This window comes from Pseudoliparis swirei, chromosome 8 (genome assembly GCF_029220125.1).
Source record: "Pseudoliparis swirei isolate HS2019 ecotype Mariana Trench chromosome 8, NWPU_hadal_v1, whole genome shotgun sequence".
Taxonomy (NCBI): domain Eukaryota; kingdom Metazoa; phylum Chordata; class Actinopteri; order Perciformes; family Liparidae; genus Pseudoliparis; species Pseudoliparis swirei.
In genome coordinates, this window is record NC_079395.1 from 17,498,287 (window position 1) to 17,521,523 (window position 23,237).

Consider the following 23,237-nt stretch of genomic DNA (forward strand, 5'->3'; position numbering starts at 1 on the left):
GGATTAATAATCTCTCTTTGGGGCGGCTTTAGCTCAGTGGGGTAAGAGGGCCGTCCTGCAACCGCAGGGTTGTGGGTTCGATCCCTGCTCGCCCCATTAGTTGCAAGTCGAAGTGTCCTTGAGCAAGGCACTGAACCCCCAGTTGCTTCCCGGGTGCTTCACCGCAGCCCACTGCTCCTTAATAACCAAGGATGGGTTAAATGCAGAGAACTAATTTCCCCTTGGGGATTAATAAAAGTGTATATTCTATTCTATAAATGTATATGTTCACCTCCTGATATAGTGATATAGGAACTAGAAATAGGTATAACGGGAAGTTATTTATATATTTAAAGAGACCACCCTGCCTTCATTCCATTTACATGTTTTGTTCACTTGTTTGCAGGGTTTATACACATGTTGACCAATGGATTTCCATGACCAAAAACATTTTGTGAAATCTCGGTGTATGAGTATACCTTAAATGACACACATGAATGAGAGACACTCGTTTGATTAAAAATAATAAACATATATATGATTAAAAGAATATATATATGTTTATTATTTTAATCAAACTGCATAAATGAACATATGAATAGAACTCATTTTCCATGACTTTTCCAAAACTTTTGATTTCAAGGTCTGTAAATAAATAAATAATTTTCCAGCTTTTCCATGACCGTATGAACCCTGTGTGTGTCGAGCATTTAGCCTAACATTACAATCTAAATAAAAAAGCTTTTAGTTGGGGAAGATTGAAACCAAAAGGAAGTAATACTGTCGCCATCTTGGCTTCTTTCGACTGTCTGGTGCGGTTGCTAAGCGACAGATGTTGGGCGGTGACAAAGAAAAAGGGGGCGGAGCTCTATTTAAGACGGGCAGCAGGAGTGGCCACGCGGGGCGGGCCTACTCAAAGACCCGCAGGGATTGAAACGCAGCTGCACCCTGGGTATTAGTTGCAGACTTTCGTGTTAGCCCCCTCGCGCTCACCGGTCCACCGGCTGGTTCCTCTCTCACTGTGACTCGGTACACGGTTGGAGAAAATGCCCGACGCCAACTGGAAGCCTTTTGTTTTCGGCGGGCTCGCTTCCGTGACGGCAGAATGCGGTGAGTGATGGACTCGAGGAGTCGTGGTGGAGGAGGGGCCGAGCTACGTGGAATAACTTCTTAAGCTACATCATTTGTTGTGATTCACGGTCCGATAACACACTACCCCCCTCCCCCCCATGCTTCGTGTTGCAGGGACTTTCCCCATCGATCTCGCCAAGACGCGTCTCCAGATCCAAGGCCAAGTAGGCGACAGCAGATACCGAGAGATCCGGTACAGAGGCATGCTCCATGCTATCGTGAGGATAGTGCGCGAGGAGGGGGTCCTCGCGCTGTATTCAGGGTCAGTATGGGGGATCAATGTGTCGCCTTCACAGGGGCTGGGCATCCTCGTTGTTTACGGTGTCGCAGTGTTTTTACATTTCCTCATTTTTGTCAACTTCCGGTTTGTGCAATAATAATAAAAACATCCACCTTTTTGCACCAGTCATGTAGTCATCTCGGTGTTTTTGCTTTCCTTTCGTGTGCTAAGACTTTATGGGCCATTTTTAAAGGGAGTTTGATGGGTCAGGAACCACAGTTTCATCTTTTAAAGCCCAATAAGATATTGTGGTGCTGGGAATGAATAATAAACTTGACTTGGTTTTTTACAGAATAGCTCCTGCTATGCTGCGACAGGCCTCCTATGGGACCATAAAGATTGGCATATACCATAGCTTGAAGCGATTTCTTGTTGATAGACCAGAGGGTGAGTCCCAGCTCGTTCTCGTTACGGCTACCTGCCCCCACCCACACATGCACATTACTCTGGAATTGTCAGGTGTGTGTGTGTGTGTGAGACCTAGTTAGATATGTCTCCTCATTGCTTCGTGCTTAGTTTAACAGTGAGGGCTTCTACATGGAACACTGTAAGGACACACTGCAGCTGACCACCTAATGCATTGTATCAAATGCTGCTTGTTCACTGCCTCGCACTCTTTTTTTCTTTCAGATGAGACATTGCTGACTAATGTGATGTGTGGTGTTCTCTCTGGAGTCATCTCGTCCTCCATCGCCAACCCCACTGACGTGCTGAAGGTCGCTATTAGAAACACAGTTGGTTTTGTCAAACTGTTGTTGGTTCTGTAAGCAGCAGAGTAGGTTTGGCAGTTCCTTCCGACCGCAGCGGGTTGTTGTTTATACAAACAGCTGTGGCAACTCACGCAGCCCCAAGTACAACCGTCGTAAACTGATGAAAAACTGACATTTTGTAGGTGAGCTGGTTCGCCGGGCTGCAGTCGAGGTCCTCTGGGAGCATGCAGAGTGGAGCGAAGGGCCCCTCGGTGCTATCAAGACCCACTTGTAGATTATTTATAGATGGGAGCCTCTACGGCTTAACATTGCGTTCTGTCATTGATATGGGTGCATAACTATGGTGTGTGTGTGCGCGCGCACACATGCTCGTCCTTCCTCGTGATGTTTTTTTTCTTTTTCTTCTTGTGTGTTCTCATTCATGATTCCGGACAAACTAACTAACCAAAGCTGATCTGCAAACAGCAGCCCATCCTAATGAATGATTCCTGGAATTGAGGAGGAGAGGAGGAGGAACACTTTAGGACATCATGCTTGCCAAAACGGCCTCCAACTGTTTTAGCCTTTTGTGTTCCAATGGCCGCCAGATAAACACACCCCGGCACCACACCATTTGGGAGTGATTGTGAGGACTTTCCTTCTCTTTCTGTTGTTTCCAGATCCGCATGCAGGCTCAGGGCAATGTGATCCAGGGCAGTATGATGGGCAACTTCATGAACATCTACCAGCAGGAGGGAACGAGAGGACTGTGGAAGGTGCAGAGCGCCTGAAAGAAATCCTACTGTGCATTGCCAAGCGGCCTCAGTTTCCATGGGTTACAGGTAGCGCGGGTGGCCAACCCTGTAACGGGCCCTCTTCCTTTCCTCCGGCTTCAGGGCGTGTCTCTCACGGCTCAGCGGGCGGCGATCGTGGTCGGGGTCGAGCTGCCGGTGTACGACATGACCAAGAAGCATCTGATCCTGTCGGGTCACATGGGAGACAACGTGTACACGCACTTTGTGTAAGTTTGCAGAGCCACCTGGAGCTCCGCCTCCTGGAGCTCCGCCTCCTGTCACTAATGCAATGTTTTTGCTGGGAGGCATTTGCTAATCAGGGCAAGACGCATCTCATTTTCACCCCTTGTTTTCCATCTTCAGGTGTTTACCATATGGTTAGACGGCCAACTCAGCGTAGATATTTAAAGTAGTTCAACCCCTAGACTGGGAATTCCAGTTTTTCAAAACACTGTGCATGTATCAGGTTACTTTCTCCGCCTTGTAGGAAACTACTTTCGTTTCAGTTTTGAACACGCGCACCACAGCAATGACTGGTTAGCACCGAAGATTTAATGAAGGTACTCAAGAGAAACACTCACAGAAAGTCATTTTTAAAGCGGTGTTTTGCCCCTCCCCGCCCAGTTCCAGCTTTGCATGTGGTCTGGCGGGGGCGTTGGCCTCCAACCCAGTGGACGTAGTCCGGACGCGCATGATGAACCAAAGAGGAGCATCTCTGTACCAAGGAACCATGGACTGCATACTGCAGGTCAGTCTCCTCCCACGTGCTCCTGTTCATATCGTTTGACCACTAAATTACACAAAGAACTAGAATGGGCACTCGGTAGAGCGCATACCTTCGCGTATCACAAGATTGGGCATTGAATTATGAACATGTTGGCATTAGTTGCATGCCAATTGGATACAAATTGACCGTGCTATGGTAAAAAGAAGATCTTGACCTTTGACCCGATTGATCCCAAAATCTAATCAAATGGTCCCCGGATAATAACCAATCATCCCACCAAATTTCATGCGATTTGGTTTAAAACTTTTTTTGTTATGCGAGGAACACGCATACAAATAAATAAATACACGGCGATCAAAACATTACCTTCCGCATTTTCAATGCGAATGTAATAACAATATGTTGACTTGTTATGGACAGCAGTGTTCAGCCTGCTGTATGTCTTGTGGCTCTGCGGATAAAAAAATGCGTGAAAAATATGAGCGATAGGGAGGCGGGGACTACGAAAAAAAACGATGCTATTTGTTGCATTCTGGGTAATGACTTGCATGTGAATGACAATTTGACATTTAAAGCCACCATTGACATCAAAATGATCAGATTTATGAAAGAACATTTGATATAATGTTGTAATACTAAATATCTGGCTCAAGACTTTGGAGAGAATGATCATCAGAGGGTAATTAGATTTGTTTGTTTTTCTCCTCAGACGTGGCGCTCTGAGGGCTTCATGGCTCTCTACAAGGGTTTCTTCCCCAACTGGCTCCGCCTGGGACCGTGGAACATCATTGTATCCTTTAACCGTCTCATGAGCGCTCCGTTTACATTTAGCCTCGGTGATGCAATGTCTTTCTGAGCTGGAGAAACCATTGCCTTCCAGTGGAGTAAAGCTTAGCCTAATGCTAGCTAAACTCTTATGTAAGTTTGTGGAACTACTGCCTTTGGTTAGAGAGGACCTAGTGTTGGGGGGGGGGCAGAGTAAGAGAGAAGGTTATGGAGAGAAAAGGACAGAGTGAAGGGTGAACTCTATTTAAGTCTGTCTGGAAAGGAAAAGAGTTAGAGGGGTCGTCATCGTGCTCCAACCAGGCCTGAAACATTTAATGAGATTATTGACTTGTTCCAGCCGAGCAGCCTGAGGTAAGGAGGGCGGCCTTGAGCCGGAGCACAGAAACAGCCCGACAAGAATTCCTCCCACGCTCCACAACACTGTTCACCTTTCACCTATGGTCCTTCACTCCGCCTCCAGTTCTTCCTCACATACGAGCAGCTGAAGAAGCTCAACGTGTGACCGGCGGAGCGAGGCGGGTCGAACACGGAGGAGAGCTCTTGGTCACGCTCCGGGACGAGCCGAGAGGACCAAAGACCGGCCGGAGGGTGTTGGTGGAGCGTTGATGGAGCCGTGGAACGGGGGGGCAAGGGGCTTGGTGCAGACCCGTGTGTGGAGGGGCGTCGTGCACTCGTCCGTGCCTTTAGATCGTGACACCGGCCGCCCGAGGCCGAGTCTGCAGAAGGACCGAGGATGTCGGACGGCGGCCGACAATCATTCCCGTTTTGAAAAGAAAACCGTTTGTTGTGCACGAGTCAACAAACTTGGATTAGGGTGTGGTGTTTTAATTTTTAATTTGTCTACATTTAGTTGAATGCGCTGCAATTTATTTATTATTTTTAAGAGTCTCCCGAGCGTACTCGCAGAGTGCAAAGCCAAGAATGTACGACGGTGTACTGTAATAAATATCAAGTCACAAACACAGCCAGTGTGGCTCCTCAGACTGCACACACACACACACACACACCTACCTTTGTGGCCATATGTGGCGAGACTAGTCATGCAAGCGAGGGCGGACCGTGAATATAACGGAGGATGACTCCCTGGGTTCTTGTTCTTATGTGTGTTGCGGTAAAATAAAACGCCGCCGCTATGTCAGCCTATACAATATCCTGCTTTAGGTTCAGGGCGTCATTGTTGCTTAAAAGCACCTGAACCGCTGCACATTTAACTCCAGGTATTATTTTTTATATACTGCATTTACTCGCTGAGCTTTGGTTGTAAAGGATGAACACGTTGCTGTCGCGTGTGCTGCCGATGTGCACGTTTACTTTGGGTGTCAAGGCTGCTGCTGTTTTGAAATAAAAAGAAAGGGAAAAAAACAAACAGTATGCTGATGTTTTACTTTGTTCTCACCACAGGGTGGCGCTGTGGAGCTTCACACTGGCCCGCCACACATCTAGCACAGTTGTTTCTGGGGGATTGCCTTCCTTAGACACACACACACACATGTGCAACATCCCGCAAACTACAACTTGTGAATTATTCCGGGGAATCAAAGATGTAATTGTTTTATTTCTGCGGGTAAATTCCCAGTTTTCCTTCATCGGAGTTGATGAGAAGATGACGGGAGCTCGGGGGAGCGCAGCAGGAGCCGTTGCAGTGAACCGTCTGTCTGCGCGCCACGTTCTTTTATTTAGGGAGCATCAGCATGGGACTTATTACTTGTGTGAGAAGAGTTATTGTTGTATCTGCCTCATCTCGGCCTCCCTGAGCTGTGACATGCATGGCTGCGTTGAATAGCTGCTCTGAACTAGGCCGCGGAGCGTGATGGAGGAGGCGAGGGTCCCGTATGCTGCTCTAAACACTTGTGGAAAGTAAATTCACTTCAGACCTGAAGGGCACAGACCGGCTCTGCCAACTCACGGCGCAAAAAACGCCTCTCGCCGCCCAAAAGGCTGAATGAGAGCATCAGAATAATGGGTGGCGTGTGCCAAGATGTGGCTTCTCTAAATTGGCATGATAGGCTGCTGCCTGGCATCAGGTCTCTGGCCCAGTCCCCCGCAAGCTGGGCAAGTATGGCCACGGGGGATTCCGGCAGTAACAGACATGCTGCATTATGGGTATTATTTGCTGCCTGCCCCAAGGGTGCAGAGGGGGTTGGCTCCATTGTGTTCCAGGGATCAGAGTGAGCTTTTGTTTCGGAGGAATAGGGCTCAGCTCTGCTCCAAACACACTTTTTTTTCTCTCTCTCCCTCTTGTTTTGCTCCTCTCAGATGAGAGCGCTGTAAAACACGGGTGAATAAATGGACGAGTGCATGGAAGTGTAGACGAGACGAATCTATCGCAGTCTGTTGATCCATTTGGAACAGGGAGCGTGTTACTTCTGGGTTGCACAGTGCTGACAAACAAAATTAATCACAGGCCTATTGCCGTTTCTTTTCGCTCAATATTGCAGTCGAGATACGGGCTCGAGTACAACGGGATCTTTTTTTCTTCTTTTTGTCAGCTTTTGAAGGATGTGCAGCCCGGGTGCTTGGTTTGAATGATTTCCCCCTTGGGAAAATGCATTGTTTACAGGCCACAGATTCTGCATAACATCAAAAAGCCCGTGCTTAGGAAGCTGTCGGAAACGTCGTTCTTCCGGGGGGAAAAAAGTGCAGCCTTCTGCAATTTGAAATTGTGCCTGTGGAGAACATTGTGATAAATCGTACGGCTACGTTCTGGTCGGTGAACAACTCGCTGACAGGGTGAGGATTTCAAACAAGGGAGGGGGGCAATGGATCCTGCAAAAATGTCAAATGATGCTTTCGGAACTCTTTTTCCTGAAAAACATCCGATGTAGATGTTAGAAAGAGACAAATATCACGGTAATTCCCAGCAGGAATATTAAGGAATACTGGATGGATGGTTAGAAGATAGATGATCGTGAAGTATGGGGAGACCTATATTAAAGAAAGGTAAGATATGATGTTACACAGTGAGCGCTAAAGGGTTCTGCCAGGTTGCTTTTGTTTAGTTATTGGCGGTGACCAGGCTAGCTGTGTCTCCAGTCTTAATGCTAAGCTAAGCTAACCATCCACCAGCCAAAGCTTAGCATACAGACACAAGAGTGGTATCAATCTCCTCATTGAGCTCACACTCAAACATCTAGGTCAACGTATTCCTGTTGAGAGCCCACAGTGTCCACAACATTTGAACAGAATTTAATCAAAATAAAGTGCATTTCCATCCACGTTTTCCCATATCTGCCGCTATTTTCTCTCATCTTTCCGTTTGCCGCATCGTGAGCCTCATATATGTTTCCATTGTACTTTGTCACATTTTGTTGTTTTTATTGATTCCACCAGCTTTTCCACCGCAACCGAGCAAAACTGTGATTTTTAAAAATTGGTGTTTACAAACAGAAAATGTGCATGAAAACCGTTAAATGAGAATCACAGGAGACAAATATGAGAACGGTGGCTGCCGGTTCTTGTCTGTTTAAACGAAACAGTAGAAACTCCTCGGCCAAACGAACTGCAGGCCCCGCGTCAAATCACACAGCGCAGTCGACCTACATTCACACGCCACTGGAAGGGGACCGGGACCCCAGGGAGACAGGATCACAAGGATGAGCCGCTGGTAATGGGCCGTATGATATCGCCTTGAATCAATTAATTCCGACAATATCCCAAAGCTTGAAATTCAGTAGCATCATATAACTTTCAAATAAGTATTCCGTGACCGACAACCGAACCCGGGGAGCGCCCAATCCAAACCACGAGACCATCAGGGACACGCAAACACCAAAAAGACTGACGTGGATAGACGTATAAAACCATCACATTGGCCCAAAATTGTATTAATATCAAGTAATCATGTAGCTGTATGAAATTGTATCGATATTAAGGGATCATTTTGCCGTATATCACCTTGAATTAATAACGACAATATCCCAAAGCTTGAAATGAGGTAGCATCGTATAACTTTCAAATAACCGAATCCAAACCACAAGACCATCAGGGACACGCAAACACCAAAAACAACGACGTGAATAGATGTCATTAAACCATCAGTGTCCCAAAATGGTATTATTGTGTCGATATCATGTTGCCGTATTATATCATCTTAAATCAATTAAATACGACAATATCCCAAAGCTTGAAATTAGGTAGCATCATATAACTTTCAAATCCTAACCACTGACTAGACTATCAGGGAAACGCAAAAACGCCTACATTGTTCCATAAAGATGGAACAGGCCAACAGAGTGAATGTTAAAGGAGATAAAGGGAATGGAGATTTGTTCCAGGCGTTCGCTTCTTTGACTGTGAGTCGGGCAAAAGTTAAGTAGTGTCAGTATGAAGGAACTTTAATGTTCCTGTGACATCTGTGTAGTTCAAGTGACCTTTTGGTGCTTCTGATAATTGACTTATTGAAATGGTATATGTTAATGTCTTGACTGGAGTCGGATGAGGAGATTGACACCGCTCATGTGTGTCCGCGGCAGCGAGGCTACGGTTAGCTTAGCTTCGCTGAACGACTGGAAACAGCTAACCTGCCTCTGTTCAAAGTTTTAAAAGAAAAATCCGCAACCCAGCCCATTTAAAGCTCTTTAACTTACACACTACACCTCGTTGTTTACGCTTTACAAAAACAAAATAAACACACGTTGTGGTTTTACTAAGCTAAGCTGAGTTTAGCTAACGTTAGCTTAATATTTAACGGATATCGGTGAAGAGAGGGGTGTCACTCCTCTGGGAATAAACATATTAGCATGTCCTTTTTAAATTATGGGGGATTCATAGTGTGTCTCTGGTGTTTTTTTAATATATTTCTGTAACGGCAACATTTCCATAGCTCATTCAATAAAAAAATATTTAAAAAGTAAAAACAATATCGTACGGCAGGTTTTCCTTTCTTGTATTTGGGTTACCCTCCATATTTCTGGAGTCTGTCCAAAAAGTTAGAGTTAGAAGAAAAAAAGAAACACGAGACTGCCGATGAGCAGCTGGGGATACAGCCGTCATAACGCCACATCGCCACGTTCCTGTTCGACGTGTTCAGTGTTATGTAACTCCACATGAGAAGCACCAGGCAGAGCTCATGTGCTTTCAGGCAGACTCTCTCTCTCCCCCATCACCCGCTCAGTCACAGCTCCCCTCATTAATATCCCAGCTCCTGATAAGTAATACATATTCAAATTGTCAGCGTTATCCCATGGATGCCTGGTGTTACATGTCCTGCCCTCAGGCCCAGCATGCACTATCCACATCTGATGTGCGTTAGTGGGATGGCTTACCGACACCGGAGCTCCTGTTCTGCACTTCTATTTATCTCTCGCTCGCTCAATTTTTTGGGGGGATTATTTAAAAAGGGGCTGGTGGATACAGTGCGAGAGGGATGAGGATACAAAGGAACCGATGGAATGAGATGGTCGATGGACGTCAACGGGGAGATGTGGGGGGAACTTTATTGGAACTGGGAGCTGAGGTCAAGGGCCTGAAGAAAGAGAATAGATGATGATGAAGAGAGGAGAAGGGATCAGTGGGAGAGAGGAGAGGATGCAACACATGCTCCGGTGCTCTGCTGCGCTCCAATTAGCATCCATAGGAAGCCTCGAAGACAGCGGTTGTCAACGGCTGTGCCAAGGACTCAAGACCAAAGGGCTGCGAGACGAAGGGTTATTGGTCCAGACTATTGTTTTGACTTGAGCAGTCTAAGAACTACATGGTAACACTGGAAAGAGTAAGGTGGGTTTTTTGGTGATGCCGGCATAGCCAGTGCAATATTTACTCTCAAAATAATCAAATAAAACCGGATTCTGACTCTGACAGATCCGAAGACAGTGAAACGCGAATGTGTTTCGATAATGAGATTATTTGTTGATACGTTCTTATGCAAGATGGCCCGAGAGGGAAAGTGCACCAACGATGTCGTAGGGATGTCAGACAAATGTACCACAGCGGCCCAATTCCAACGCCACCCCGACGCTCCCGGGCAGAGTGAACCTTTTGTTGGTCGCCCCCCTCACAGCAGAATGAAGCTGTTCACATGCAGCGGCACCACCAGCAAGGACATTATTAAAGAATAACAGAATCAGAAATTATTAATTGATTCCGGGAGGGAAATTGTAAAAATATGTAAATGATGTTGACTACAATATTAATAGAATATAACAAATAATAATGACGAAAAACCAGGTCTCTGATTAAGGGTTGTAAATGCTTATATAAAATAGTACACATACACTACCGTTCAAAGGTTTGGGGTCATCCAGACAATTTCGTGTCTTCCATGAAAACTCACTTTTATTAATCAAATGAATTGAAAATTTAATAGAAAATATAGTCAAGACATTGACAAGGTTCGAAATAATGATTAATATTTGAAGTATTAATTTTGTTCTTCAAACTTCAAGCTCAAAGGAAGGCCAGTTGTATAGTTTATATCACCAGCATAACTGTTTTCAGCTGTGCTAACATAATTGCACAAGGGTTTTCTAATCAGACATTAGTCTTCTAAGGCGATTAGCAAACACAATGTACCATTAGAACACTGGAGTGATCGTTGATGGAAATGGGCCTCTATACACCTCTGGAAATATTTCATTAGAAACCAGACGTTTCCACCTAGAATAGTCATTTACCACATTAACAATGTAGAGTGTGTATTTTTGATTAATGTTATCTTTATTGAAAAAACATTGTTTTTCTTTGAAAAATAAAGACATTTCTACGTGACCCCAAACTTTTGAACGGTAGTGTACATATAAAGATATAATTAATGAATAATTTAAATAAATACATTGTAATATTAGTTCAAATGTACAGAGTATTGAACGGTTACACAGTTATTGTCACGACCCGGAGTTTGTGTCTCGTTTTGTCTCTTATTTTGAAGTCCGTGTGTCATCTGTCTCCCTGTGATTGTCTACTGGTCCTGATTGTTTCCTCCTGTGTGATTGCTGGCCCCGCCCTCATTGTGTTCACCTGTGTCTCGTTCCCCGTTGTCCAATCACCTCCGCCTGCCTGTGTATGTAAACCCTGTTCGTCTCATTCTCTGTGTGGCTTCGTACCGTTTGGTCGTCCTGTCTAGGTTGTTGAAATAAAAAATTGGTTTTGCAGAAGTTATGTCGGCATTTGGGTCTCGCTGCGACACCTCATGACAAACATAACTTCTGCAAAACCAATATTTAATTTCAACAAACTAGACGGGACAACAAAACGCGGACCAAACGGTACAAAGCCACACTGGGAATGAGACGAACAGGGTTAAATACACAGGCAAGGTGAATGTGGACACACACAGTGTCCATTGAAAGAGACACAGTACAACTCTTCTCCTATCTCAACCAAATAAGAGTCACATGTCTGGTGGAGGCACGAGGCTTCATATCACGCAGTAATCTGCTGAGGGAACAAGCGCACCATTGTTGCTGCAGACTATCAGAGGTGAGTTCTCTCTCTCTCTCTCTCTCTCTCTCTCTCTCTCTCTCTCTCTCTCTCTCTCTCTCTCTCCTTCCTTTTCCCCCCCCCCACAATCGCTGTGTGGCTGGAAACTCACATTTCAGAGAACATGCGAAAATGTGACCTCTGCAAACCGTCCCCCGATAACCGACTTCCTCCACTCAGGCTGTGCATGTTATCTCTGCTGCGTCGACATCTGAGTAAAGACCGGCAGTCATGTGAAAACTAAAGATCAGATTTATTTGATCGATTGGGAGCATTACAGATCGCTCTTCAGAGCGGCGCAGCTCTAAAAAAAAAAAAAAAAAACTTAGGAGCTGTTTTCCAAAATGGTTTCAACAGCAATCCCAATCACACATATGTCCTTATTGAGCTTATTTGATCTTTGCTCTTACAGAGGACAAGGATTAATCCAACATGCATGTGACAGCTGGACATTAGGGTGGACTTCTATACAGCCCCATTAAAGGCCTATTGCTGTTATTAGGTCAGTGTGTGAGTGTTTGCCAGGTTTCTTAAATGAACTTTCAATGTGCTCTCTCAATTTAAATTGCTTAATTTGGTGTGTGCTTTGAGAGGGATTTAGTGAATGTGTTTGCAAACCTTCGTCCATTTAGCATCAGACCGACCTTAATTTGGAGTTGTGTTATTCCCCCTCTGCTTCGCTCCGTTTTAGGAATCCAAATATCTCCTGAGCTGCTAAATGCTCCGCCATGTTCACCAGCTGAGCACTAACTGGGCCGGTCAGCGGAGCGTGGCGGGAGTTTCTTGACGCTGGAAACAACACGGAGGACAGCAGACGAACTTCATCACAACTGTTGAGTTACGGGCCCCAAAAAAAGAAGTCGGGCAAAAGTTAAGTAGTGTCAGTATGAAGGAACGTTAATGTTCCTGTGACATCTGTGTAGTTCAAGTGACCGTTTGGTGTTTCTGATAAGTGACTTATTGAAATGGAATATGTTAATGTCTTGACTGGAGTCGGATGAGGAGATTGACACCGCTCATGTGTGTCCGCGGCAGCGAGGCTACGGTTAGCTTAGCTTCGCTGAACGACTGGAAACAGCTAACCTGCCTCTGTTCAAAGTTTTAAAAGAAAAATCCGCAACCCAGCCCATTTAAAGCTCTTTAACTTACACACTACACCTCGTTGTTTACTCTTTACAAAACCCCACAAAAAACACAAGTTGTGGTTTTACTAAACTGAGTTTAGCTAACATTAGCTTTATATTTAACTGATATCGGTGAAGAGGCAATATTGTACGGCAGGTTTTCCTTTCTTAACTTAATAAAAACTGTTGAGTTTCTGCACCCCCCCACCACCCCCCCCTAATAAAGTACAATGAGCTGAAATACACTAAAAGGGAAACAGCTGAGACTCCTGTGGGTTTGCCATCACTTAATCCAAAATATAGATTAGAGCAGATTTTAATTATTATACTGAGAGCAGGGTGTCTACAGGAATAAACCAGTGAAATTTAAGACTTTTTAAGACCACGTCGAAATAAAATTTAAGACCTAACTTACGATGGAAATATACATTAATCTAAATAAACTAATTCAAAGTAAACACACTGATGTCTGTTTAAAATTAACAGTATGGTGTAATGCAAAAGGATAACACAAATGTCATTGCTGTTGTAAATTATATTTATTAATAAATTTTCAGAACATTTAAGTCCCATGAACAAATGCTTATATCAAGTAAATATATTTTAAAAATACAGGCAACATAGTTCCTTTTGAACAAAAAAAATCTATAAAATAACATAAATAACAATTCCAGCTGCTTTTAAAATGCAAATTCATTTACATAATAGAATGTATGTGTGTGTGGGTGAGTGAGTGTGAGTTCTCATGTCTCTATGTGATGGATGTTTGTGCACAGGTTCACGTCTACTCCTGAGCTTTTGTGAATATACTAGGAAAACAATCCTTTTCAAACTGTATTAATATAAAAACTTCCAGTTGACATTTGGTCCATTCTCCTGGAAAAAAGAAAGAAAAAAGGCAGACATTAGCCAAACAACAGTCACCACATCTCTTCATGACACCACCACTTCAGATTAATGTCAGACTGGATAAATAGGAATGAATACTATTTTTACAAATTAAGCAACGTGAGCCATCTCTTGAGCCTAGTGAACACTATGGAGACATATTGACAGGTAAACACCACTCTACTTACTACCATTCTAAAACTATTTTTAATTAGTCTAATTAATGTGTAGTGCGCCTATGCATAGCTGTTATTAACTTGACACATGAGTAAAGCTTAACTATATGAAACACATACTCATATACAAGAGGATAGTTAATACATATATTTATGTTAGACTTACTGTGAGATGCTGAAGTAGGTCCTGGTGTCATGGCCCATGAGCTCCACAGGATCCTGACTGGACCTGGTCATTTCACCAAGAGCACATGAAGTCCAGCTGTCTGCTCGCGGTGGTCTGGTTCAGAGTCTCGTGGAACAGAATGAAGAACACGGCGCCCTGTTGGACTTCGGTGATGAGCTCTTTGTTGCACGGCGCTGGATTTCCTCCGGTGACCTCCAGCGTTGTAGCGTTGACGTCGTTGCGAGCAGCGGAGCAGGAGCTAGCGGCGGAGCAGCAGCTAGCGGCGGAGCAGCAGCTAGCCCCGCGGGCTGCTGGCGGCCTTCGCTAGTCTCTGTGCTTCTTGCTCTGCTCGTGAGATTCCACCGCTGGAAAGTCTCCCGACACATAACGCAGCTTCAGAAGCATTTCACCGACCGTGACCAGAAACACTCGTTCTTTTCAAGCCGTTGTTGAACTTGCATCCTGCCATGTTTTCTAAACTAGTCGATGCTTCACGTTGTCGGGGATGGGACCGAATACGCGGGGCCCCTTTAAGAGAAGGGGCGTGGCCCCGGTGACACCAGAGACACCGCAGAGCGACCGGAGCAAAATACGGACCTGGCGGAACAGATTGCCTCATATTCGTAATGACATGACACCCAAAAAATTTAAGACCAATCCAATCTGAATTTAAGACTTTTTAAGACTTTTTAAGGCCTTATTTTTAGGAAAAGCAATTTAAGACTTTTTAAGACTTTTTAAGGACCCGCGGACACCCTGTGAGAGGGCTTACAATTTTATATAAAATTAGGAATACGTGCATTTACCTTGAGAAACAACTCCATTTATAATGATTTTGCCAAAGAACTTGGAGGTTATCTAATTTACACTTTCACATTGGTGTTTGAACCCTGAGTTATGTCATGTCACGTGTGAGTCCACAACTGTAGGTCGTAAAACTGACAAAAGCGGTAACCGTGGCAATATCCAGGAAATAAAACGAGACGTTACGAAACTTCATTGATTGAGGAGAAAAAGCTCTTTAGGGCGTGCTACTGGATCATAAAGGTCATCTCCGCCCACTCCTCTCTACCGCCATCTGCCTGATGGATCGTGGAGGTCTCCATCGTGGAATATGCCTACTATGAACTCTTCATACACTCTGTCACATTCATTGAATGTATTTAAACTCTAAATCTGTCCTTCTGTACACATTACATCTATTGCACCTGTCCATCCTAGGAGAGGGATCCTCCTCTGTTGCTCTCCTGCAGGTTTCTTCCATTTTTTCCCCCTGAAGGGTTATTTGGGAGTTTTTCCTGATCCGATGTGAGGTTTTGGGACAGGGATGTCTATGTGTACAGATTGTAAAGCACTCAGACAAATTTGTGAAATTGGGCTATACAAATAAACTGAATTGAATCTTTGTTTTTCCCTCTTAGAAACTGGATTGCATTCAGCTCACACAGATGCACATCGGTGAACTAATATTGATCAATACTCAGTGCACAGTATGCACGGTTTGGTTCTATTACTCTCATACAGGTACTAATTTGCATACACAGACACACACACAGGTTAATAAAGCCGTAATGGGAGACATGCAGCCCCGATCTTGGTATTAAGACCCCGTTCCAGTGTTAACTTACTCCCAGTGTGTTTGTCCCGGTACAATCAGAACGACACGGCACAGATTAGATGGGCTTTAGAAGAAGAAGTGCGTGAGCAGCACTGAGCGTATGGAATACGCCGTATTTCACCTCGCGGTGTCAAACGAGGAAACATGAGGAGATGGACAAAGTCCTATAGCGTTTCATCTTCTGGGGACATGAATGTCTCACAGTGCATCCACTAGATTGAGGTATTTCCCCGGGTTGGTGAACTCTTTGACCTGTCGGCTGCACTAGATGAAGATACCGTGGGTCCGATAGGTCATCCAATAGTTGTCGAGACATAAATGCTCAATGAAAACATGTTTGACTTGGATTGCCATGCACACACTCTCGCCGTGAAGGCGTAACAGCATTCATTTCCATTTCAGCTGAAGCACATTACACTTGTAAAAGTCAGACTGTCCAACGTGTTCCAGCTGTAGCCGTCACTCTGTCGTTGATTTGAATTTAACGTGTCATAAATCCGATTACATCTTCAAAGAAAAAAAGCACATTTCCAGCACTAACTTCTAAACTTCAAATTAAAACAATCCGAAAGGAGGAGATGCATCAAAAGAGAACCAAACTTTGAAACAACTGCAGCTGCTTCTGCTCAAGAAAAATCTTCCTCAGAAAGATGTTACTGATAACTTGATGCACTGAGGGTTTTGAAGTCCCTCAGAAGGAATGCGCTGACATTGGGTTTGTATTTAGTGAGTTGGGCTGAGCGTCTGGGTTCGTCTCCGTCTTGCATGTTGAATCCAGAACAGTGACATAAATACACACATGCAAAGGCACAAGTGTTTCACTGTCTTCAAAACACCGTGTCTGAAGAGACATGCGCCATTTGTGTGGAGAAGCTGCCACATGTGTTGTTGTTGTTGTTGTGCTTTCTGCATCTTTAGGTGTCTGAGAAGCTGTAAGAGGGAGCGGCTCCACCGGAGCTCACCATGTGAAGACCATCATGCGTTACGCTCCGCTGCCAGGGGGATGTGTGGCTCAGAATTATTATTCAGCCGGTTGAATCACTGAGGGTTGTGTCAAGGGACGGAGGGAGACGTTGAATCAGGTTGTGTGTGTGTGTGTGTGGGGGGGGGGGGGGGACATACTGTTTAAGTCACTGCAGAATTATCTATTTATCTCTTTCCCGAAGCACATACAGTGACGTAAACAAATGCAAAATGATGTGAAAGATGATCACATGGCATCATCGTCAACATGTTGTTGTTGTTCTGAACATGCGTGTGTTCTCCTGCCTCGGGGCACACGCACGTGATCCTACCGACCGGCTAGTATGTGCAACATGTGCAGTATTCTCATCTCGGCGCCGTAACACACGACACGTGTATCCCAGCAACAGCACAGATGCTCCTCAAGCTAGAGAAACTTCTTCTCCCCCACTTTTCTCCTCTGCCTCTGGAAAAAAGAAAAAAAACGCCATGCTTTCTGCCCATTAGCTGTGTGTGTGTGTGTCTGTGTGTGTGTGTGTGTGTGTGAGTGTGTGTGTGTGTTCTCTTACTGATGCCCTTTAGATAGGCACATCAAAGAGCACTGTGTCCATGTCGAGAGGAGCTCAGTTGAAACGGGGCCATTTACACCGGAGGACAACCGCAAAGAGAGAACAAGAGGACGGCCTGAGGGGGGAATAAACGCGCACAATGACAGTCGCACACACACACACACATCTCACTCCAGGGTGCATGCGGGCTGGAGCCCGAGGGGCCGCAGTTTAGTCATTTCATCGGTGCCTAACGATGATGTGAGGGGTCACCACGTCTCTTTTTTGTCTCTCGACACGGGGGGTGGGAGTTAAACCCCGGAGAGGGGTCAAGGGGTACCGGACACACACGGGACCCCCAGCCTGTGTGTGACATGGCTGTTCTGTAACAATGACGGCAACAGCGACTTTCATTGTGGCGGAGCCTTGTAAATACGTCAGGCGGACATTAAAGTGGTGAAAACTGCCCCCCCCACACACACACACACGCACAGTAAATAAAAATCGGTTGAGCGTTCCCATGGACGGCCAGTGCTCAAGGTGTCGAACAGCGTCTGAAATCCCCTCGCCCATAACAGATCTGGGCAGGTCGGGTTGGGTCCAAAGAAATGTCTGCCACCTTTCAGACACGTCATGATGGACCAGCGGGTGAGAAGCCAGTCAGGATTTGAACTTTTCCTCCTCCTCCTCCATCGCTCTGACGGCGTCGCAGGCGGCGGGGAGCATGTGCTCTGCCCCCTTGACGCAGATAATAAACACCTTCAAGACATTTAAATTGGCTTTTCTAATTCCTTTATTTGAGGACTGGCCGGTCTCTTTAGACCTCCGTGCACTTTTTATTTTGCCAGCATGACTTTGCAGATGTTTGGACTGAACAGCTGATTTCCATGTGAAGTACACAGAACTGTCGCTTTTCCAGAAAGTCCACGGGCAGAGGGAACCGTGGGTTAATTGTTTATAATAATAAAAATTGGATATTTATTTATTAGAAACAGAGGCTTCTTCGTGTAACTACGATATGCACTTTTAATTAATCTGTCAGAAGGATCAAGTGGAAATGAAAGGATAACGGAAATTGAGGACCAAGTCGAAAGATTAAAGTCTTGATCGGCTCAGGAATGAAGCAGGAGAAAAAAATTCAGGGGAGACTTTTCATGTCCATAGATGAACTACTTTCTTCAAAAGATATCTCATTTGACCAATTATTGGAAAGCATATTGTATAATTAGACAAACATTTTGTACACACTACGTTTCATTTGGCTTAAAATGTTCATGATGTTCCTAAATTTCCCGTTTTTGCAATGTTTGTTTTTCAATTGAGAATCAAGTCTGGGAATCAAATAATGATGACAGACCATCAAAGTTAGCATTATTTATTCATTTAAATACATTAGAAAAATAATCACAAAAATATTTTGGTTTACTAAAATCCACAGCAGTTGTCATCTATGTAATAAATACGCCCCCCCCCCCCCCCCCCCCCCCGTATCCCAAAATGTGTGACCAACATAACAGGACTTTTTCCTCACTGAGATTATGATAAGTGCCCTCTCATTTTGGTTTTATCTGTATTTGTTTTCATCTGTATTAACCTATTGTCAAAAAGTATATTATTTGATCGTCAACTATGTCGGTAAGTTGTTTACAATTGTTTTATGATTCAAATATATGTTGAAATCTAAGGATAACCTGATACAGAAAACTAAATGTGAGCATGCTCGGATAAAAAAGGGAAATTGTCGACGAATCTTACTTAAAGCACATTATTTATTTTGTTTTATATGAAATGTATCCCCAATTATAGAACGCCTCTTTTAAAGACCTAATTCAACGGCAGCTAGATACTCTCTGCTAACCCACCACTCAGAAAACAAGGCCGCAGGGCAAAGGTCAGGTCAGTTTGACCCTCGGGGGCAAGATCACACGAGATGCCTCCATAAAAACACACGAGCAGCCGTAGTGCGGTTGTAAAGTGAGGACGTCCTGCTTCTGTATTGTGCGTTAGGTAAGATGTCCTTTTGTTGACACTCCGATGAATCCCGGCTTGTTCAGAACAAGTCGTCCCTTTGTCCTCGTTGGATCTGGTCAATTACCAGATGATGTCCTACTTCTAAAGAAGCCATCTTATTGAGATCGGTGGGGGAGGGGAAAAGCTCTCGGGACATGGAGAACAAAAAGACACGTCCAATGAGAAGACCCTCTTTGCTCTAATGTGTACATATGTGACCGACGAGAGCCGTACAAGTGTGTTCTCACTGTGGGAGACGGTCAGACACGAGTGTCACACCGACCAATGGAGCCAAGCTACTGTGATATAAATATAATAAATCAAATTACACATTAGTTGCTTCCGCTTTTGAAATGCCAAGTTGGCGACGGATAAAATGTCGTCCACACGGCAGTCCACAAACTAACGGGCGACTACAACAATGATGTGTATGAAGCCGCCAGACTGAGAGAAAAAAACAGAATACAAGAGTAGATTTCATTTCTACCGTCGGAAACTTTTTTTTTAATGTGGCTAATAAATTTTGCCCATCCACTGTGGGGTCCGATCAGTCTCAATAATTGCAAACATCGCCACACATTTGTTTGTGGATGCTACACATTTGTTTGTGGCTTTTTGAGACTCCCCTGCCGTGGCTCGATTTGCAAATGCATTTTTATTTTCAACATAGACTTGTCTGTAGCCAATCAGATGTCTCCCCCATAATCCACAGCAGTACACAGTGGGTACATACACCTGCTTCTCCAAACACTGCAGCTCACACACAAAGACAACCAGCAACCTTTCAGAAAGGACGAGGCTGCACAACCACAAATGTTTCCAATTAAAGGATTTCACTCCGCTCTCGGAGACATCTGAATATTCTGGCATCCAACTTAATCCTTATCCAAACATAAGGTCCAACATTGATGTGAAAGTCGTGTTTTGAAACTGTAGTGAAAATTCTAACTAGTTCATATCCTGTTGCGTGATATAAATATATATATATATATATGTTATATTTAAAATGATTATGTCGTGAATGCAAAAAAAACAACTTTGTCAAGTCGTAAATGCAGCAGTCACTTAAATGAGGTGGAGTAAAAAGCACAATATTTCTCATGACAATGGAGCACAAGTATAAAATACCATAAATGGGAGCATATTATTAAATGTACTTAGTGGCCGTATCAAGCCTGCAACCCCGTTTTAGAAAGATGTGTAGTGGAAAGCTCCTTGCAGCGTATAATAATGATAACACGTGATGACTCACACATCTGCATTTTATTTATTTTTTCAAAGGTTGCACGTTATTGTTTTGAAAAGATATGCAGTGTAAACTCAGTAAAACTCTGTCAAATATTTGAACTTGTTTTGATAAGTTTTTCACAGGTTGCACTTTATTGATATTATCTTTAAAAGATAATCCGTGCAAAAAAAGGTTAATTGCAGCCAAAATAGGCTACTTTTGCCAAATATTAGTTGTTTTCTGCACAGAACTGTATTTGTATTATAATAAAGTGATTGGAAACATATTATTTTTTTGTCTTTTGGAGCAAGTTGGTTTAATTGAAAGTGATTGCCAAATATTAGGAGTCACAAAAAGTTGTTATTTCAATACAAATGCAGCGTGGACCATTTTGTATTAACTTTTCTTGGGCGGTGGGGGGGGGGGGGGGGTGGACATCTTTCTTCCTCCAAAGTGGGGTACTACTGAAACAGTTTGAGAAACACTGCTCTCAACTGCCCTCGATGGGCTGGCGGCCTGTCCAGGGTGTCCCCTGCCTTCGCCCTATGTCAGCTGGGATCGGCTCCAGCGCCCCCGCGACCCTAATGAGGATAAGCGGTATTGATAATGGATGGATGCTCTCAACTGAGATGGGGAACAAAGGAAACAGTAAACCTGCTAAACATCATGTTAGCGTGCTATTAGCTTCAGCACGGCTGTGGCGTAGATATAGACTTTTGTTAAAGGGTCCAAGGTGTGTGTATATATATATATTAGTGCTGTGAAAAATAACGCGTTAACTCAGTTAATTAAATTACAGGTTTAACTAGTGGTTGTTTTTTAACGCATTTAACGCATGCGCAGAATGAGCTTCCAATCCGTCTGTTGTTGGTCGTCTCTCCAGCAGCATGTCATTCTGTCTCTAGTGTCGCGTTAACACGACTCTGATCTCCGTCTCGCGCGCCGCAGAGCTCCGATGCCGGCGTGTGCGCGCACATCGGGACGAAAAAAAGTCACTTGCACCCCCCCCCCGTCAACAACTCTTCTCTCGGCTCGCGCAGCAGAGCTCCGATGCTGGTGCGCGCACTGGTGAGCAATGCAGGGCTCTCAAGTCTCACGCATTGAGCGTGAGACTCACGCATTTCGGTCTTAACTCACGCACTCCCGCCACACATCGTATTTCTCACGCTGAAAAAACCTCTCGGCTCTTTAATGTTTTAATGCAGGGGTGCTCAATATGTCGATCGCGGTCGCCGCAGAGCTTCGATGCCGGCGCGCGCATCGCTCTGTCGCGCGAGCCGAGAATTGTTGACCGGGAGGGGGGGGGGGGGGGTAGACGAAAATTACAGGGTGACGGGTGGAGATTCCCCCTGTTATAATAGTAGGGGAAACACTGGAGTTGATAAGCGTGTCTTCTTGTCTGATCAATACACAACTCTGAGGTGCGCGAATGGACCGAGCGGCCAGCTGCTGATCACTCAGTCAATGAACAGACGGTGTGCACGTGGCGCGCAAACAATTTTTTTGGGAGTACCGAAGACCCATTTTGACCCAGGAAAAACCCTGAATGTATATATGGGATTAATCATGATTAATCCACAGAAACCTGTGATTAACCTGATTAAAAATTTTAATCGTTTCACAGCCCTAATATATATATATATATACAGGACTGTCTCAGAAAATTAGAATATTGTGATGAAGTTCTTTATTTTCTGTAATGCAATTAAAAAAACAAAAATGTCATGCATTCTGGATTCATTACAAATCAACTGAAATATTGCAAGCCTTTTATTCTGATTTATTGCTGATTATGGTTTACAGCTTAAGAAAACTCAAATATCCTATCTCTAAATATTAGAATATCATGAAAAAGTATACTAGTAGGGTATTAAACAAATCACTTGAATTGTCTAATTAACTCGAAACACCTGCAAGGGTTTCCTGAGCCTTGACAAACACTCAGCTGTTATAAATCTTTTTTTTTTACTTGGTCTGAGGAAATATTAAAATTTTATGAGATAGGATTTTAGAGTTTTCTTAAGCTGTAAGCCATAATCAGCAATATTAAAAGAATAAAAGGCTTGCAATATTTCAGTTGATTTGTAATGAATCCAGAATGCATGACATTTTTGTTTTTTTAATTGCATTACAGAAAATAAAGAACTTTATCACAATATTCTAATTTTCTGAGACAGTCCTGTATATATACACTACCGTTCAAAAGTTTGGGGTCACTTAGAAATGTCTTTATTTTTCAAAGAAAAGCACTGTTTTTTCAATAAAGATAACATTAATCAAAAATACACTCTATACATTGTTAATGTGGTAAATGACTATTCTAGGTGGAGACGTCTGGTTTCTAATGAAATATCTCCAGAGGTGTATAGAGGCACATTTCCATCAACTATCACTCCAGTGTTCTAATGGTACATTGTGTTTGCTAATCGCCTTAGAAGACTAATATCTGATTAGAAAACCCGTGCAATTATGTTAGCACAGCTGAAAACAGTTATGCTGGTGATATAAGCTATACAACTGGCCTTCCTTTGAGCTTGAAGTTTGTAGAACAAAATTAATACTTCAAATATTAATCATTATTTCTAACCTTGTCAATGTCTTGACTATATTTTCTATTCAATTTTCAATTCATTTGATAAATAAAAGTGAGTTTTCATGGAAGACACAAAATTGTCTGGATGACCCCAAACTTTTGAACGGTAGTGTGTATATAT

The 23,237-nt window shown here is 43.8% G+C and overlaps 2 protein-coding genes and 1 long non-coding RNA gene across 4 annotated transcripts in view; 1 reads left to right on the plus strand and 2 right to left on the minus strand.

The window, feature by feature from the left end:
* LOC130198560 (glutamate decarboxylase 1-like) overlaps positions 1-23,237 on the minus strand; it is an 84,513-nt gene that overhangs the window by 44,293 nt on the left and 16,983 nt on the right. The gene's annotated exons all lie outside the window — the stretch shown is intronic.
* On the plus strand, positions 879-5,752 carry LOC130198565 (kidney mitochondrial carrier protein 1-like). Its single transcript, XM_056421771.1, has 9 exons — positions 879-1,089; positions 1,225-1,372; positions 1,683-1,777; positions 2,021-2,106; positions 2,760-2,855; positions 2,976-3,100; positions 3,498-3,621; positions 4,310-4,390; positions 4,847-5,752. Exons 1-9 carry the CDS (start codon positions 1,026-1,028, stop codon positions 4,886-4,888), a joined length of 861 nt encoding a protein of 286 aa, XP_056277746.1. The 5' UTR covers positions 879-1,025; the 3' UTR covers positions 4,889-5,752.
* LOC130198569 (uncharacterized) lies at positions 13,447-14,909 on the minus strand. Its single transcript, XR_008832640.1, has 2 exons — positions 14,157-14,909; positions 13,447-13,802 (listed from the first exon to the last, which is right to left on the minus strand). It is a non-coding gene; the product is annotated as an uncharacterized LOC130198569 (long non-coding RNA).

Coding starts and splice junctions, on each gene's coding strand:
- LOC130198565 (XM_056421771.1), top strand. CDS start 1,026: ATGCCCGACGCCAACTGGAAGCCTTTTGTTTTCGGCGGGCTCGCTTCC. Junction 2,856..2,975: donor GAACGAGAGGACTGTGGAAG/GTGCAGAGCGCC, acceptor CTCCGGCTTCAG/GGCGTGTCTCTCACGGCTCA. Junction 3,622..4,309: donor CCATGGACTGCATACTGCAG/GTCAGTCTCCTC, acceptor TTTTCTCCTCAG/ACGTGGCGCTCTGAGGGCTT.